The sequence below is a fragment of the Acomys minous genome (assembly GCF_964271855.1).
Source record: "Acomys minous genome assembly, chromosome: 1".
Lineage (NCBI taxonomy): Eukaryota > Metazoa > Chordata > Mammalia > Rodentia > Muridae > Acomys > Acomys minous.
In genome coordinates, this window is record NC_140483.1 from 107777380 (window position 1) to 107792287 (window position 14908).

The following is a 14908-nucleotide window of genomic DNA, read 5'->3' on the forward strand; positions in this document are numbered from 1 at the left end:
ATAGTGTCACGTGTATGTTCATCTAAAAATACTTTAAGTAATCAGAGAATTTTTTAAAATGCAACTCTTGCCAGGTGGGTGGCACATGCCTATAGTCCCAGCACGCAGGGAGGCAGAGGCAGGTGCATCTCTTTGAGTTGCAGGGTAGCCTTGTCTACAGAGCAACCAAGGCTACACAGAGAAACCTCGTCTCAAAAAGAAAACATGACAACAAAAAATTACTCTTACAAGGGGTTCTTGGTATTTATATTCTCACATTTGAAAACTCCTGAGTGAGGCTCTGTAATAGTTTAAATCTTTTTTCTGTGTCATATTTAATACTCAAAACTAAAAGCTATGCATAAAATATTCACTGCCATCACTGAATTTATGGGTGAGTATTGACACTTCAAAAGTAGCCAAAGCAAAGGCTTTCAATTATCTTAAGCATTAATTATATCGCTTGCATAAATATGACCCTATTAGAATGCTATTTATAGTTAGCATGATTATTAACTTACAAAAATGAAGGATTTGGTAAACAGCCATCTGGAATCTAAAGATTTGTGTCAGAACCTTCTGAGTTTTAAAGGCCAAGTGTTGAACAACAGTTTTGACTGGGAACATCGTTGCTTGTAGCTGTGACCTCCTAACAAACACTGTGTGTACACTTGCTAACCCTGAAGCATGCATGCGTTCACTTGCTTAATTTGTATTAGTTGAAACCAGTGGGTTTTGCCTGGAAGTACACATGTACGTCATGGTCACAGCATACGTTTCTTTCTTTTATCCTTCACAGCTCTGGCACTGCCTTTAGTCATGGAGAGAAGGCAAAGAAAAGTCCCCAAGGGCACAGCACCCTGCAGAGTCTCAGGACACCCTGGGAAAACTATTATTTTGATAACACTTCTTCACATGAATTACATCTTATGTAGCTTTTGATTTATATTTAGAACTGTACAGGCTTAGATCTTAGAACATGAAATCATTTCCTCCATTCAGGGAGACTCTTGGTGACTTCTCCTTTAATTAAAAGCTGGGTCACTTTGTTCAAGTGACTATTGGGAACACGTTATTAGGAAGCTAATCACCTGTGCTCCTTGCTGCTGCTTTCTTAAGTGGCGGTTACCTGGGTAGCATTCAAATTGTGGAAAAGTGCCCAACACCTATTCTGGGCCCAACATAATAACGGGGTGCAGTACACTGGACATGAGCTACTCTGGTGCCTCTTCCTCGTACCCATGGGCGCACAAGTGCTTTTTTTAATGGATGATAGACACTTCTGATCACTAATTTCACACACTTCAGAGCTGTAATTCTTTTTTTTATTGTTAAAGGTTTATTTATTATTATATATACGGTGCTCTGTCTGCATGTACACCTGCAGGCCAAAAGAGGGCATCAGGTCACATGAGATGGTTATGAGCCACCATGTGGTTGCTAGGAATTGAACTCCGGACCTCTGGAGGATCAGTCAGTGCCCTTAACCTCTAAGATGTCTCTCCAGCACCTCATCTGTACTTCTGACCCATTAATTTTAACAATATTTGAACTAAAGACACAGCTCTACCTGTTAGAAAGATTTAAGTGCCTATGCTCGGTTTCTAAATCTCTTTCTTCCGGGCTTTTGTGTGTGTGTGTGTGGTGTGTGTGTGTGTGTGTGTGTGTGTGTGTGTGTGTCTCCATTTCTTCTGACAATAATAAAAAGAAATCTATGAATCAGTTATGTTAGATGAGAAAGACAAGAATTGAGGCATGAAAATTAATTTAGTAAGGACACAGGGTAGAAGGATTTTTAAAACGAGGTCCAAATCTTGCTGTTTTCATAAGCCCACCCTGGAGTAAATGTCACAGCTGCCCAAAAAATGATTGTTTAATGATTTGTGATGGCCTCTTAAGGTTCCATTAAAACCCAAGTCATAAGGTTTAACTTCCATTCCCAGGAGATGGATGCGTGCGTGCAATGGATCATGGGATCTACACAGAACATCTCATCCCCGACACATATCCTATTTTTAACTGCCTCTCAATCTCCCCTTTCTATTTTGCTAATGCTATCTCTTGTCTACACTGCTACAACCCTTCTGTTCTGCCTCTTTTTAAAAGTGCAAATGAAAATGCAATCATCTGAGTGATTTCGGTCCCTCATGCCTTCAGAAGAGGTATAAGGTCTTCACAGTACATCCACGGCTTCTGCTTTATACTACTACACGCTTCAAGTGCCCTGCTTATGCTCTCTGCACTTACCAGCCACGGGTTTGCGCAATCTGCTCCTCATATGCTCTAAGTGGGCGCTGGGTTAAGTCACTGACTCTGTCCTATTCATCTGGACATTTAAGAACACAGGTGTTGAAGAAATGGTTCTGCATAGGGTTCTGGCTTTGCAGATAGTCCTGTGACCTTGAACAAGTTATATAATCTCTTTCCATGTCTTCCCCTATAAATCCAGGTAAATGATAGTGGATATCTCAGAGTTCGTTTCTTTTTTCAGGATTACATAAGAATAACATCTTATTATTTATCATAGAGCTATCAAATTTTGTTAATGTGACCACTGCACCATCCCCAATAGGCAGGACTGGTATCTGTGTTGAATGCAGGCTTTTTGGAGTGTAATCTAATTACTGCTACTCAGTAAGTACACACCTTATGAAAAATCATATGACCCCCACCAGTGCTATGCATGCACTCCTAAAAGGCAGTTCATATCTTTTCAGCCTAGAACTGGCATCATTTATAAAAAAGGGCCCGCTTATTAAATCTATTCAGAAACAAGGCAAATGCATTGAAAAGACAATAGATATTGGCAGAACCAATAACTGGTTCCCTAATAGTGCGTACATTAAAAAATGTGGTTTCATTTCCTTTCTTTTAGATCCAATCATTATTCCCCTCCACATCTGCTGGCCAACTTTTCTGGGTGAGTTTTGTTTCTACTTGGAACATAAATATTACAGTATACTGCTTAATTAGTCTTCGCTTCATACTGTTGAGATAAGTTTGCTTTGAATAAACTCATTGGCTACAACACAGCTGCTACACAAAGCCAGCACCTCTGTTGATTCTGCTCGGAGTCACTTCACGTAGAAGCCTAACTCTTTTGCTATTCTCCTTCCCAGTATTTAACTGCTGCAGTTTTAACTTCCCAGGGCAGATCCCTTTTCTAAGACTAAGTGCCTTGAAGGTGGGGGCTCCTAACTCTCCCTACGTGGTGGTACTCAGAGCCCCCACAGTAACATTCTATAAATAGCCTTTTATATTATCAATAAAGGAACAAAGGTTAACACCTGCCTCTTCTCATATCCTAAACTTTTGTCTTTATTCTAATGTTTTTTTTTCTCTCTCTCTCTGGGAATAAAAACTTCCTCTGCTTGAATTCAAAGGGAACTCTTTTTGTTGTTTTTGAATGAATTTCTATGAGATTGCAAGGGAGGGTTCTAAAAATAAGCACTAACAAGATCTGGCGTTTTGTGTTCTTCTCTGTTTCTTAGATAGCCCTCCCTTTTTTGTCTAGGATGAATGCTCACTGTGACTTCTGGTAGTTCCTGCAATTTCCTCTATTTTGATAGGTTGACATAGTAATTTTAAGTGGCTGTGTTTTGTGGGCTGGGGGTACTAGTGCTGAGTGCTTGCCTAGCATGAATAAGGACATGAGGTCTGGATCTACTACCCTAAAAATGAGGAAAAGCCACTCAGATGTGCTTCATATTTCTAACTCTGCAATGAAGATACTGAAGGATTTATTCTCCGACCCACAGAACCCTATGGAACGACCAGAAGTTGCCTGCAGTTGCTAGGTCCTCTGCCAGTGGTGCTCACTGTATGCTGATCATTTAATCTTCACAAGCCCACTGTAACAAAGAGCCCATTACTTCCATCTCATCCACGGGGCTCACAGAGATCAGGTTATGCAATCATTTACTTTACAGCAAGTAAGTAACAAGAGCCAACCATTTTCTGATTCAAAACACAAGACGCTGTTCATTACATGCCACTCTCCTCACATAGTTAATGCCTTTAGAGGATTTGAGCTCCCAACATCCATAATTCAACGACCGCAATCTTAGGCTCGGCTCGGCACTTGTATTTTATACGCATTGTTTTGGTAGCGATGAATCCAGGAAGATCAAATGGCTTCTGGATGGATGTAGACCTTACTAAATGTCCTACTAAAATGCCCTCAGGATTAGAGGGGAACCTGTTTTCAAGCACACGGAGGTGCGGCAATTGAAAAGCAATCAAATAGTGGCGATAAACAGGCAGGCTAATGTGTTCCTTTCTGCCGGGGAACTGTGCTCTGCTGTAGAAAGTGCACTGCTCTGTGCAATACATGTTCACTCCTGCAGTGATCACGCTTATCCTAGCTTCGAATTATATTTAACCACGGCACACAGAGCACCACTGTGCGAAGTCCCCTGGCAAGCAGAGTGAAGCACCTGACTGAAGAAACCAATTTGTTCTTGTTGCACGGCTCTGTTTCTCCTCCTTGCTTTTATTACCTTACACGGAGGAAAATTGTACACCTGGGGGCAAACGCAGCATGTTAAACACCGATCAATCCCCAAGAGGCTGCGGTGGTTCTCCGCAGTCAGAGTCTCTGCAAAATTAATAAGGAACGACCAGATGCTGACCTATCGATCTTTCTCGCCCCATTCACCCTTAGAAATGCTTCTGTGACAAATGAAAAGCTTGACACAATCACTTCAAGTCAATGGGGATTTCAGAAAGACAGTATTTATGTAATAGAACCCCTTTCTTAATGTATCAGGCAAACTTTTTTTTTTTTTTTTTTTTTGGCGTGTGAAAAACAATCCAAAACTAAGTATAATTGGGACAGTATTTTTTTTCAGGGGCATCTACTGAGGTTTTCAACATTATCGCTTGACCCTCGTCAGACAGACAGTCTTGGTGAGATCTGCCAGTGATGTCTAGATTGGATCATCAGAGAGCAGAAAGGTTAATGGACCAGCAAAGACAGGACAGGCAGAGCCCAGCCCCGGGAACAACAGGGAAGCAAGAGTGCAGAGTGATGAGCTACAGCTAGATCCTGGCAGCAGAGAGAAATTGAATACTCCACTCCCTCTACCTATCATCGGGCCAAAAAGCACTGCAGGTTAAGGGGGCAGGTTTCCAGCATTGCACAGGGAATTAAACGTGAAATTCTGATTAAAGATAGTGACACCTTCTAATACAGCTCCCAACACAGACTCTTGAAATTCTCGATATGTTTCTGTTTGTTTGTTTTTTGTTTTTGTTTGTTTTAAGACAGGGTTCCTCTGTGTAGCACTGGCTCTCCTGGAACTCACTCTGTAGACCAGGCTGGCCTTGAACTCAGGGATCTGCCTGTCTTTGCCTCCTGAGTGCTGGGATTAAAGGCATGTACCACCACTGCCTTGGTTATATACATATATATATATATATAATCTTTATACCTCAGCTTAAAAACCAGCCACAGGGCAAAGACAGCCACTATCGTTACAGTGTGTTCCTCACTGGCCCTGCTCACTGTGAAAGTCAGCATCAAGGAGCTCAGTGACATGTGGCCCTGGGTAAGGCACTTTGAGAAAGTGATGTCTGTGCAAGGATGGGCAGGAACAGGTTAGGGCCATTAACACTGCACACCCGCAGGCATGGGTCTGCTTCTCCACCACACTGTATCCTTCCAGGCTTGGATTCTCTCTCTCCCATGCATTTCATCTCTAGTTTGCTTTGTGGGTTTGACTGAATACACCGGCTATCAGCTGCAGTTCTTTACTTCCACCATCTGGTCCTGCCTGTACTCTCTGGTTTGCCGTCTCACTTCTGTCCTCATTCTCCATAGGTTTCCTGATGCTGGGAGTACATACGGAAGCATCACAGCACGGTGACATAGCTGACATCTCCTGACTCGGTTCATCTAAACCACTGCATAGGCCTAGGTCACTGTGTTTGTTTCTACACATTCTTGGTGGCTTTCGTGGTGTTTGGGTCTCAGGTGTCTAACCAATGGGTGTGTGCAGGTAGCACAGCTTGGGGTACCAGGCAGTATCAGGAAGCTTATGCAACTACAGTTGACTTATCTTCCTGCTCCTACAGGGGACAGCTGATTGTCCTCTTCTCCCCAGGCCTTTTCCTATTCATCCCTGTCCTGTTCCTAAGAGGAAAAGTTAACCCAGCTCCAATATGTCTCCTTGGAGCCTTCTTTCTCTGTTTTCTAATCAGTTCCATCTCTGTTTTACAATCGCTGGTAACTTAGCTCACATTTTTGGTCCTTGTTAACTGTGACTCTACCAAAGGACATAGAAAATCACTACCTAATGAGTTAGTTCAACATCCTCTGCACAATCCCCTTAAAAATGAATTTTTTCTTCCTGTGGAGACTCTGACTCTGTATCCTTCCCAGGTGGTCAGCGAGAGTCATCAGTGGCTGATTCGGGATGTGGGCCAGACTGAATTACAAGCGTGGGGAAGCTAGAAAGGCTGCATTTATTTTGAGTCACCTCATCCATTCTTCTCAATGCTTCCCGGCCCTACCTCTCTTTTCTGAAATGACCAAGTGGTTCGCTCGGTTTCTGACTGATATGGCTGGGTTGCCCCAGGTGTGGCTGTAAGAATTCTGGCGGGGGCCGGTGGGGGAGCGGTGCTGGTATTTCTGGCTGTAGGTGGTCAAGCCTTATCTAATTGGCTGCAGTTCCAGCAGGTGGGCAAGCCTTATCTAACTGGCTGCAGTTCCAGCACAACATGAAGGCAAAGCCCCGCCCCTGAGTGCCCAGTCACCTCTGCACTACCTGCATAGGTCAGAACGGCAGGGTTTCCCCATCTTTCTACCCCAGGACTCATATGAGAATGTTGGATATATTGTAGTAACCTAGACATTTTTATTTTAATGATTAAAAGAAGTTATGAAAAATGCTCATTTTACATATATTGAAGTTAAGGCGTGTTTGACCAATGTCATAGAAATCCTAATGTCACAACTAGTCTCTTGCAAGAAGATGTTGCTCTCAGAAACCCTGTGTTATTAACTTTTGTTCATGACACAGGTAATTTTAAGAAAATAACGGTCATTGTCAAACCAAATAATGCCATGCATTAATTTATCAAGATATGTGTCAAGTGAAGGCAGTCTAATCTGCCTTGTAGATCACTTGTAGACATGACATCACTTGTAGACATGAACACATTTTTAAGGAAAACAATTGCTGCTTTTGTCTCCTGTCTTTTAGGGGAGACTGGAACTACTATTATGTTTGAAATATCTAATTTCCTCTGTTTCTTTTTTCCCAAGATATATATTATTTTATTAATTTGTTCTTGTTACATCTCAATGGTTATCCCATCCCTTGTATCCTCCCATTCTTCCCTCCCTTACATTTTCCCCCTTATTCCCCTCCCCTATGACTGTTCCTGAGGGGGATTACCTCCCCCAGTATATGCTCATAGGGTATCAAGTCTCTTCTCAGTAACCTGCTGTCCTTCCTCTGAGTGCCACCAGGTCTCCCCCTCCAGAGAAAATGGTCAAATATGAGGCACCAGAGTATGTGAGAAAGTCATATCCAACTCTCCACTCTACTGTGGAGAATGTTCTGACCATTGGCTAGATCTGGGTAGGGGTTTAAAGTTTACAGCCTGTATTGTACTTGGCTGGTGCCTTAGTTTGAGTGGGACCCCTGGGCCCAAATCTGCCTATCATAATGTTCTACTTGTAGGTTTCTAGGACTCTCTGGATCCTTCTACTTTGCCATTCTCCCATGCTTGTCTCATCTAGAGTCCCAATAGGAACAGCCTAAATGTCCATCAATAGAAGAATAGATAAACTGTAGTACATATACACTATGGAATACTATTCAGCTATTAAAAACAAGGAATTCCCAAAATTTGTGGATTAATGGATTGAGCTAGAAATGATCATAATGAGTGAGTTAACCCAGAAGCAGAAAGACTCAAATGGTATATACTCACTTATATCTGCATATTAACCCAAGGGGCATGTCACATGAAAGCCTTCAATTTCCTCTGTTTCTTTAAGAGAATATGCACACCTGTATTATTTATCTGATTACCAGATCAGCAGAAATGTCTTTGCTTATTGGAAAATTCTATGATATTTAAATTACTTCTAAAGAAGTGAACCCATGAGACAAATTAACATCTGTGTTATGAAAAGGCAGCACTTCTAATCTTTTGCCAGCACACTGTTTTGAGGCTCTTTACTAAAGTGTACAGATTAGAAGATAATTGTAAAACTTCTTTTCCTTAGGAACTAATGTTTCATATAACCATCTTTTATTGATTTAAAATTCAAACACCTCCCCCGATCTTGCTATTAATCTCTTAAAGTATTTTCTGCACAAAATATAAATGAATGCATTGGAAACTTTTATTTGCTTGTGGAGGTATTTATTATTTTCTGTCACACACATAGATTCCAACCTTCTTGTGGAACCCTCTAGAGGAAACAAGGTCCACTGACATATTTTGTGTCTTTATGGGCTAGAATAGATGAGGCTTCACCACCCGCCTCCTGAGACTTTCTGCTTACCTAAGTCAGGTTACCTTGAGTGTTCTACTTTCATAAAAGACTACATTACCTAATCTGAACCTATTTGTCAAGTTGTCCTTTGATGTCATATTAATGGCAGAATAAAATATATTAAGAAAGAGTCCTTCAAAAGCTCAAAGTTGTTGTTACAAATGTGAGTGGATGTTACTTGAGGAAGACTTTTGAATCAAGAATCACCACACTGCTTATCTTTGAAATAGAAACCATATTGTTGATGGCATTGCTAATTCTAATTTCCTTGGAGGTGTTGTTATGTTTCACCATCAGGATTTGATTTTCTTAACAAATAGTGTAATCATACTTTGGGTCCTGTACCGTGGTTGTGCAATCAGGCTTCTGTTGGTGAGTATAGGGTGGGAGTGACCTTGAGATTCCAACCAACTATTGGAAAGCTAAATATGAAAATGCATCTCAACTTCCTAATAAATGCATTTTGCAAGTAGATGCTTTTAAGCCTCACTCCTAAAATTCTCTCTCTCTCTCTCTCTCTCTCTCTCTCTCTCTCTCTCTCTCTCTCTCTCCACAATAATGAAAATAGCCTGATGTTGATTTTGTGTGCAGAAAGCGGTCCATCTGTATTGTGTATTTTAACAATGGCAACCAGCAGCCTTAGCAGGCATTGTGCCCTTCTCATACTAGTGGACAGTTTTTCACAAGGAGGAGTATGGTGCAGTTGGAGGTAGGAGCCTGGAAGCCTCAATACAGTAAGGCTCATCTGACAACTTCCACTGAAGGGCGGCCAGGTATACTAGCTAAAAATGGAGGTCCTGATTATTGAAGAATTTCAATCTCACCAGAAACCATGAGGACAAAGAGTGGCTCCTTTATACAGAAGAATTTAACCAGACACCTCGGAGGCTCATCAGGCCCTAAGCCCTGCACTCAGATCACTTCCCATCTGCTGGCACCGCCACACCAAGACCCCGACATCATGGCTCACCCACTACGGAAACTCAGATCAAGACGAGCACAAAGACAAGTTCCTAAAAAGACTCACTATGGTCCCAGATATCTTTGCCTTCACCAGACATTGTTTCAACAGTGTGCTTTCAAAGAGCTTTCTACTCGTGGGCTCCCAAATTCTGAGTAAACAGATACTAATGCAGTAGAAAGGAAAAGCATCTTTGTGCACTTACTAAGAGACATATTAGGGATTTTGTAACATTTGTAAGATGCTGATTTTTATTTGCTAAAGGGAAAATGGTGGCTGTTAAACAGGGTGGGAATGACACACTCAAACAAATCATGGTGGGAATGACACACTCAAACAAATCACACACACACACACACACACACACACACACACACACACACTAATGGAAGGGTTCTGCAATAAAAAATAAAAGGAACATTTAGAACTCAAACACAGTCGCAAGCGTTTGGATTGCCTGTACCAAATAACTGGCGTGGGTACAAAACAGAACTTGAAAAGCCACAAAGCTGATTCAATACCATCACACAGTTCTATTTGGGAAAATAAAAGTATCTCCCTCTACAAAGCAGGTAACAACACAGCGTCACTAGCATATGCCTATACGGGAAAGGACATTCATAAGACAGCAAGGAAGCGTAAATTAAAACACGACAGAAACATAATTGTGTCTCTATTAAGAACAAAAGGCCGATGAACCCCAATGCCTCTGCAGACAACGTAAGGAAAGCCAAGGTACTCCACCCTGCTTACTGTGCTATATTGAGAGTAATTTGTTTTGGAGCCTAAACTACAATATGTTAACCAGGAAGCTTGAAATTTGTTGACACCACAATTCTAACTAGCGGCTGTTTCACTTTTAACTTAAGAGACAGCAACATATATAAAGGTGCCTCCATGCCAGTGCTATGTGCAAAGGCAGGGGGAAAAAAGTAATCATTAAAAAAGAAATTAACCAGTGATGGTAGATTCATGAGTGACAGCATTAAATGGTACATAATAGAGATGACAACAAAAAAAAACCCACGTCTTTCGTGCTGCTACAACAGAATACATGAGGTAGGGCAATTTGTAATAAATATAGCTGTTAAAATGAGGCTGAGGAAGAAGGTCCAGATTGAGGAGTCTCCACTTGGTGAGTGCATTAGGGCTGCGTGGTCTCCTGCTGAAGGCAGATGGGCAAGAAACCAGAGAGCTAAAGGGGTTGAGTTTACTGTAGCAACCCATTCCACCCAACTCACCCACTTCCTGCGACATAATGAACTCTTACTAAGCCAGTTTTTGCATAGTAAAGCAATGTGCAAATGTCCCATACTTGGTAGAAACCACAAGAAGATTCGAAAGGGGAAAAGTGGGCATACAAGGAGAAAATACTAAAAACAAAACAAAACAAAACAAAAACCGTCCATTACTAAGTCACCTGTAATCATATTCATCATTTTTAAAAGGCAAAGTGTGCTCTGAAGAAGAGACCACCCTTAGTCCTCGGTTCTTCTCAATGGCAGCGGAAAGCTTACACGTGGTGAGAGGCGGGGGTGAGGGAGGGGCATCAGGGACAAGGACAGGACACCCTGGGAAACAATTCAATGAAACAAGGCCAGGCTAAGAGCTGTAAGATCTTCATAACTCATCTTAAACTCCATTCTCCTGATTTTGCATGCTCATTATTAAACATGCAGATGTTATGCTGGGGCAAATTAAGCCTGTCTTTCCTTCTAAAACCCACATTTTTGCTCCTAATAATTAAATATTTGGGCACATCTCCCCTTTAACCAATAAATAAAAATGCAGTAAAGTAATTCAAGTGGACACTATATAGTTTGGCTATTTCTCATTTTTTGTTAAGAAATATCTTGTATAACAGTGGATTAACACTGAATTTGTCTTCTCACTGGGAACCTGACTACAGGCTTCCTTGTTTTACTGCTTCCTGCAGGTGTGTGTGGATCTGTCCCACTTCCTCTCTAGATGCCTAAAGTAGAATTACTAAGGGATTATTTTAGGAACAGCCTTCTGTGGAATTTTAAATTCCAATGTAAATTGGCACAAATTTTATGCTTCTGGAAAAAAAAAAGCTAAGCAAGTTCTTCATGGAAAAAAAAATGAAAATTTATTTGAAAGTCTCAAGTTATTCTGCATAATATAAAAATAAGACACAATTTTCAAATAGCTTTAGATTTAAATTCAACATCTGTCAACAGTTTAGTAAATGTCTTCTGAAGTGTATAATCTAATCTAAACTGTTATTGATTTTTAATTGTAAAAGTAGAGAAAATCATACTTTAAAAATTTTTAATGCTACTTATGATTCTAACATAAGACTCAATGAACATAGAAATTGTAAAATAGCTGTCTAATGTTGACAACACTGATAAAACTCTAAAAATGTTTATGGAATGTCTGTGAAAGTGACTTGGACCTTTGCTCATGATTGCTAGTATGAAGTGGCAGGATGAATTTACTTACATTTCAGAAAATGGATGCAAGGGAAGAAGTGGGCATTTCTACATGCAAAGTTAAAAAATGTCTATTTGCTTGTTGCAGACCTCTGATAATTAAGATTATGAACTAGGGAAGGCAAGAACACAAAAAGCCAAAGTGATGCCATCTTGTTGGCTCCACCATGGATTTTATTTTTTTGCTGTTCCTTGAACGCAGAAGGCAATACTCCTGCAGGAGGAGTCCTGTTCTGTCTCTCCTGGTGGCAGACTCTGTCTCAGACAGTGACTGAATATAAGGTTTGCCCTTTTCTCATACTGGCACCTTCTACTTCACCTACTCTGACTTCCACTCTTTGTAGTCAAGCCATCTGTAATACACAGCATTTGTCCGTTTCCCACATGTACACAATATGTAAGTGGGGAATTTCTCTTTCTAATACAGTAAACCCAATAACTATAACAGTGTAAACACCTAATCAGTGCCTACTGAATAGAGAAAGGTTGAGTAATGAACGAATGAACGAACAGTTATCAAAAAGATTATTTCTCTTCTAGCAAAAAGACTATGCAATATGTCTTGAAAAATTGTCTTGCCACATTTCATACATAAGGTCATGCTATACAGGGCTTCAAAACTACACCTTGGTTATACCTCATCAAAGTGAAATGACCCGGACTATAGAGGCTGCTGTCTTGCCTGGCATTTCTCTCCTTTCTGTAATCCATAGTCCTAATTTAAAAGTCACCTCCACAGGATTGGCTCAGATCCAAGCCTCTGACAGTTTGATTGCCTTGTGAATCCTGTTCATTAGTTTCAGATTTCCTAAGTTATATTTTCTTGCACTTAGTTTTTCTTGTGCTCTCATCATTGTTATTTTTATTATTAATGTTACTAATGCTTATGTTGGCCCTACTTACTGTTCATGCTTGTCCCCAAGATGAGCATTCTTACTGTATGTGGTTACACAGCACCAGCTACAATACTTTGCACAGACTAAAGACCAAGTAGTATGAATAAATAAGTAACCACGCCCTTCAAAGTCTACATGACCAAACACTAAGAATGTATATCCTGTGGCACCATTGAGCTTCCTATTCAGATTAAAAGAAAGACTAACATTCTGCCTTATTAATTCCAGCTGTAAGGTCTCACTTCTGGAAGAAAACGAGAAGAAAGGAACACATGATCATGAAGCAGGACTTGAGTTGGGATGCCCACACCCATTGGCTGTTGAATCTGATAGAGCTCAGGTCTGAGGTACCTGCTTTGGCCGCCCCCAAAAAACACAGTTGGCATGATCTCTTATGAAGAGTATGTCGTAGCATATGAGCTCTGGCACCATTACTTTACTGACCACAGAGGAAAGGCAGTTCGCTATCTCAAGGAACATTGTTCTCACAGCATTTTGGCTCTAGCTATATCCACAACTTAAGGAGTAAATGTCTGTTAAACACCCTGAGAAAAGCAGCGTTGAGCTATTTCAGTTTATACAGTGAATAAGAAAGATGTATATTTTTGTACCTAAAATACTGATATGGTGATATAGGCATGAAAGAAATAGAAATCTGGGTTATGCTGGCATACACAGAGGGTTGCACAAGAATCCAAATCAGAAAATATCTCAATTGTACCTCAAGCACATCTGAGTCATTTGAACAGGATTTGTTTTATACAGCTGCACTCGGCCACAATAAAGATGGAACAAAAAAAAAAAACGCTGGAAGGGCAGAGAAGCTCACATACCGGTGCACACCACTGCTGCACATGATGATGTGACAGGCGCCGAGCCTGTCACACAGCTCTGAGGAAACCGACAGCAGTCCAACTCCAGAGGCGCTGCAGGGTGTGTTCACACAGGCCGCGATGCGTTTGGATCTGATAAACGACGTGATCAGCCGGTAAAGTTCATCTAAAGCATTGAGAGGCCTCATGAGCTAAAAAGAAAGCGACGGACACAAAGCTCAACACCTTTAGAAGTCTGTACAGGTGGCATGCAAGTCAGCTGTGCCAGCATTTAGAGTACGAATCTAAAATACCAATGGAGGCAGCGCATTGGAGATTGTAATCATCTGTAATCAGGCAGTGTTTGGAGGAACAGCAGAACGGGTAGGGAGGGTGGGTGAACAACACTGCACTAATAATTGCAATCACCATTTTACCTTATCTATGTAGGCAGCTTTGGATGTGGCGTTTGGTGGTGAATTTGACTTGTCCAAGTAGAACGCCCTGCAAGAGTCCAAAGGAAACCATTTGTTGTTAGAAAACAAAGAACATTTTTAAAAAGGATGTTTGATTGCTAAAAATAAGATGAGTAAATGAGTAAAGGCCCTGACAACAAGGTTGGCTGGGGCTTTGCAAAGGCAATAGTTACTCATTAAAAAAAAAATGTGGCAGGATGGCTCACAGGAGAAAAATTACTCCTCAGAGCTGTCCTCTGACCTCCATCTGCGTCCTGTGACCCACAGGCAGCCCTCCCCCACAGTCTCATAATTAAGTAGCAGTCTTGTATGTATCAAAATAAGGCAACATGGATCAATGGAGTTTTAGAAACTAGACTAGGAAAAATACTCTGGACAACTTCCAAAATGACAATTGCTTTCATTCTTATTGAGAATTAGTTTCTTCATTCCTAAAACATTGATTAAACTTCTCTTTAAGAAGAAATTGCACGTAATTAATTCAGTACCACAAGTTGGTTATTGCTCACTAGCGTACAGTCTGATCTCTTGAGATTTTATTACCAGGCACCACATGTAATGAGTGCCAAGGAGCAAATAAACAGCCCTGAATACAGGGATGACAAGGTGACAATGACATAATTCACAGATACCCCTCAAATGCCAGGAAGATGGCCCTACTGAGGCAATGAATCATTTTACACTACAATCACCGGAACAAGAGCAAAATAAAGGGGATTCAGGCACCATTTAAACTTTTCCCTAGATTTCCCAAGGAGTCAGCAGTAATCGAAAAGGAAGGCTCTCAAAGAAAAAGAAAATCAACCCTGGATCCTG

General features: G+C 41.0%; 1 protein-coding gene across 1 annotated transcript in view; it reads right to left on the bottom strand.

Annotated features, from left to right (window-relative positions):
* Window positions 1–14908, bottom strand: part of PREX2 (phosphatidylinositol-3,4,5-trisphosphate dependent Rac exchange factor 2) — a 291433-nt gene that overhangs the window by 24410 nt on the left and 252115 nt on the right. Inside the window, exons 36-37 of the mRNA XM_084782996.1 lie at window positions 14054–14120; window positions 13638–13828 (exon numbers count right to left, since the gene is read on the bottom strand). Of these exons, the coding sequence (XP_084639122.1) occupies window positions 13638–13828; window positions 14054–14120 (258 nt within the window). The remainder of the gene's footprint in view (window positions 1–13637; window positions 13829–14053; window positions 14121–14908) is intronic.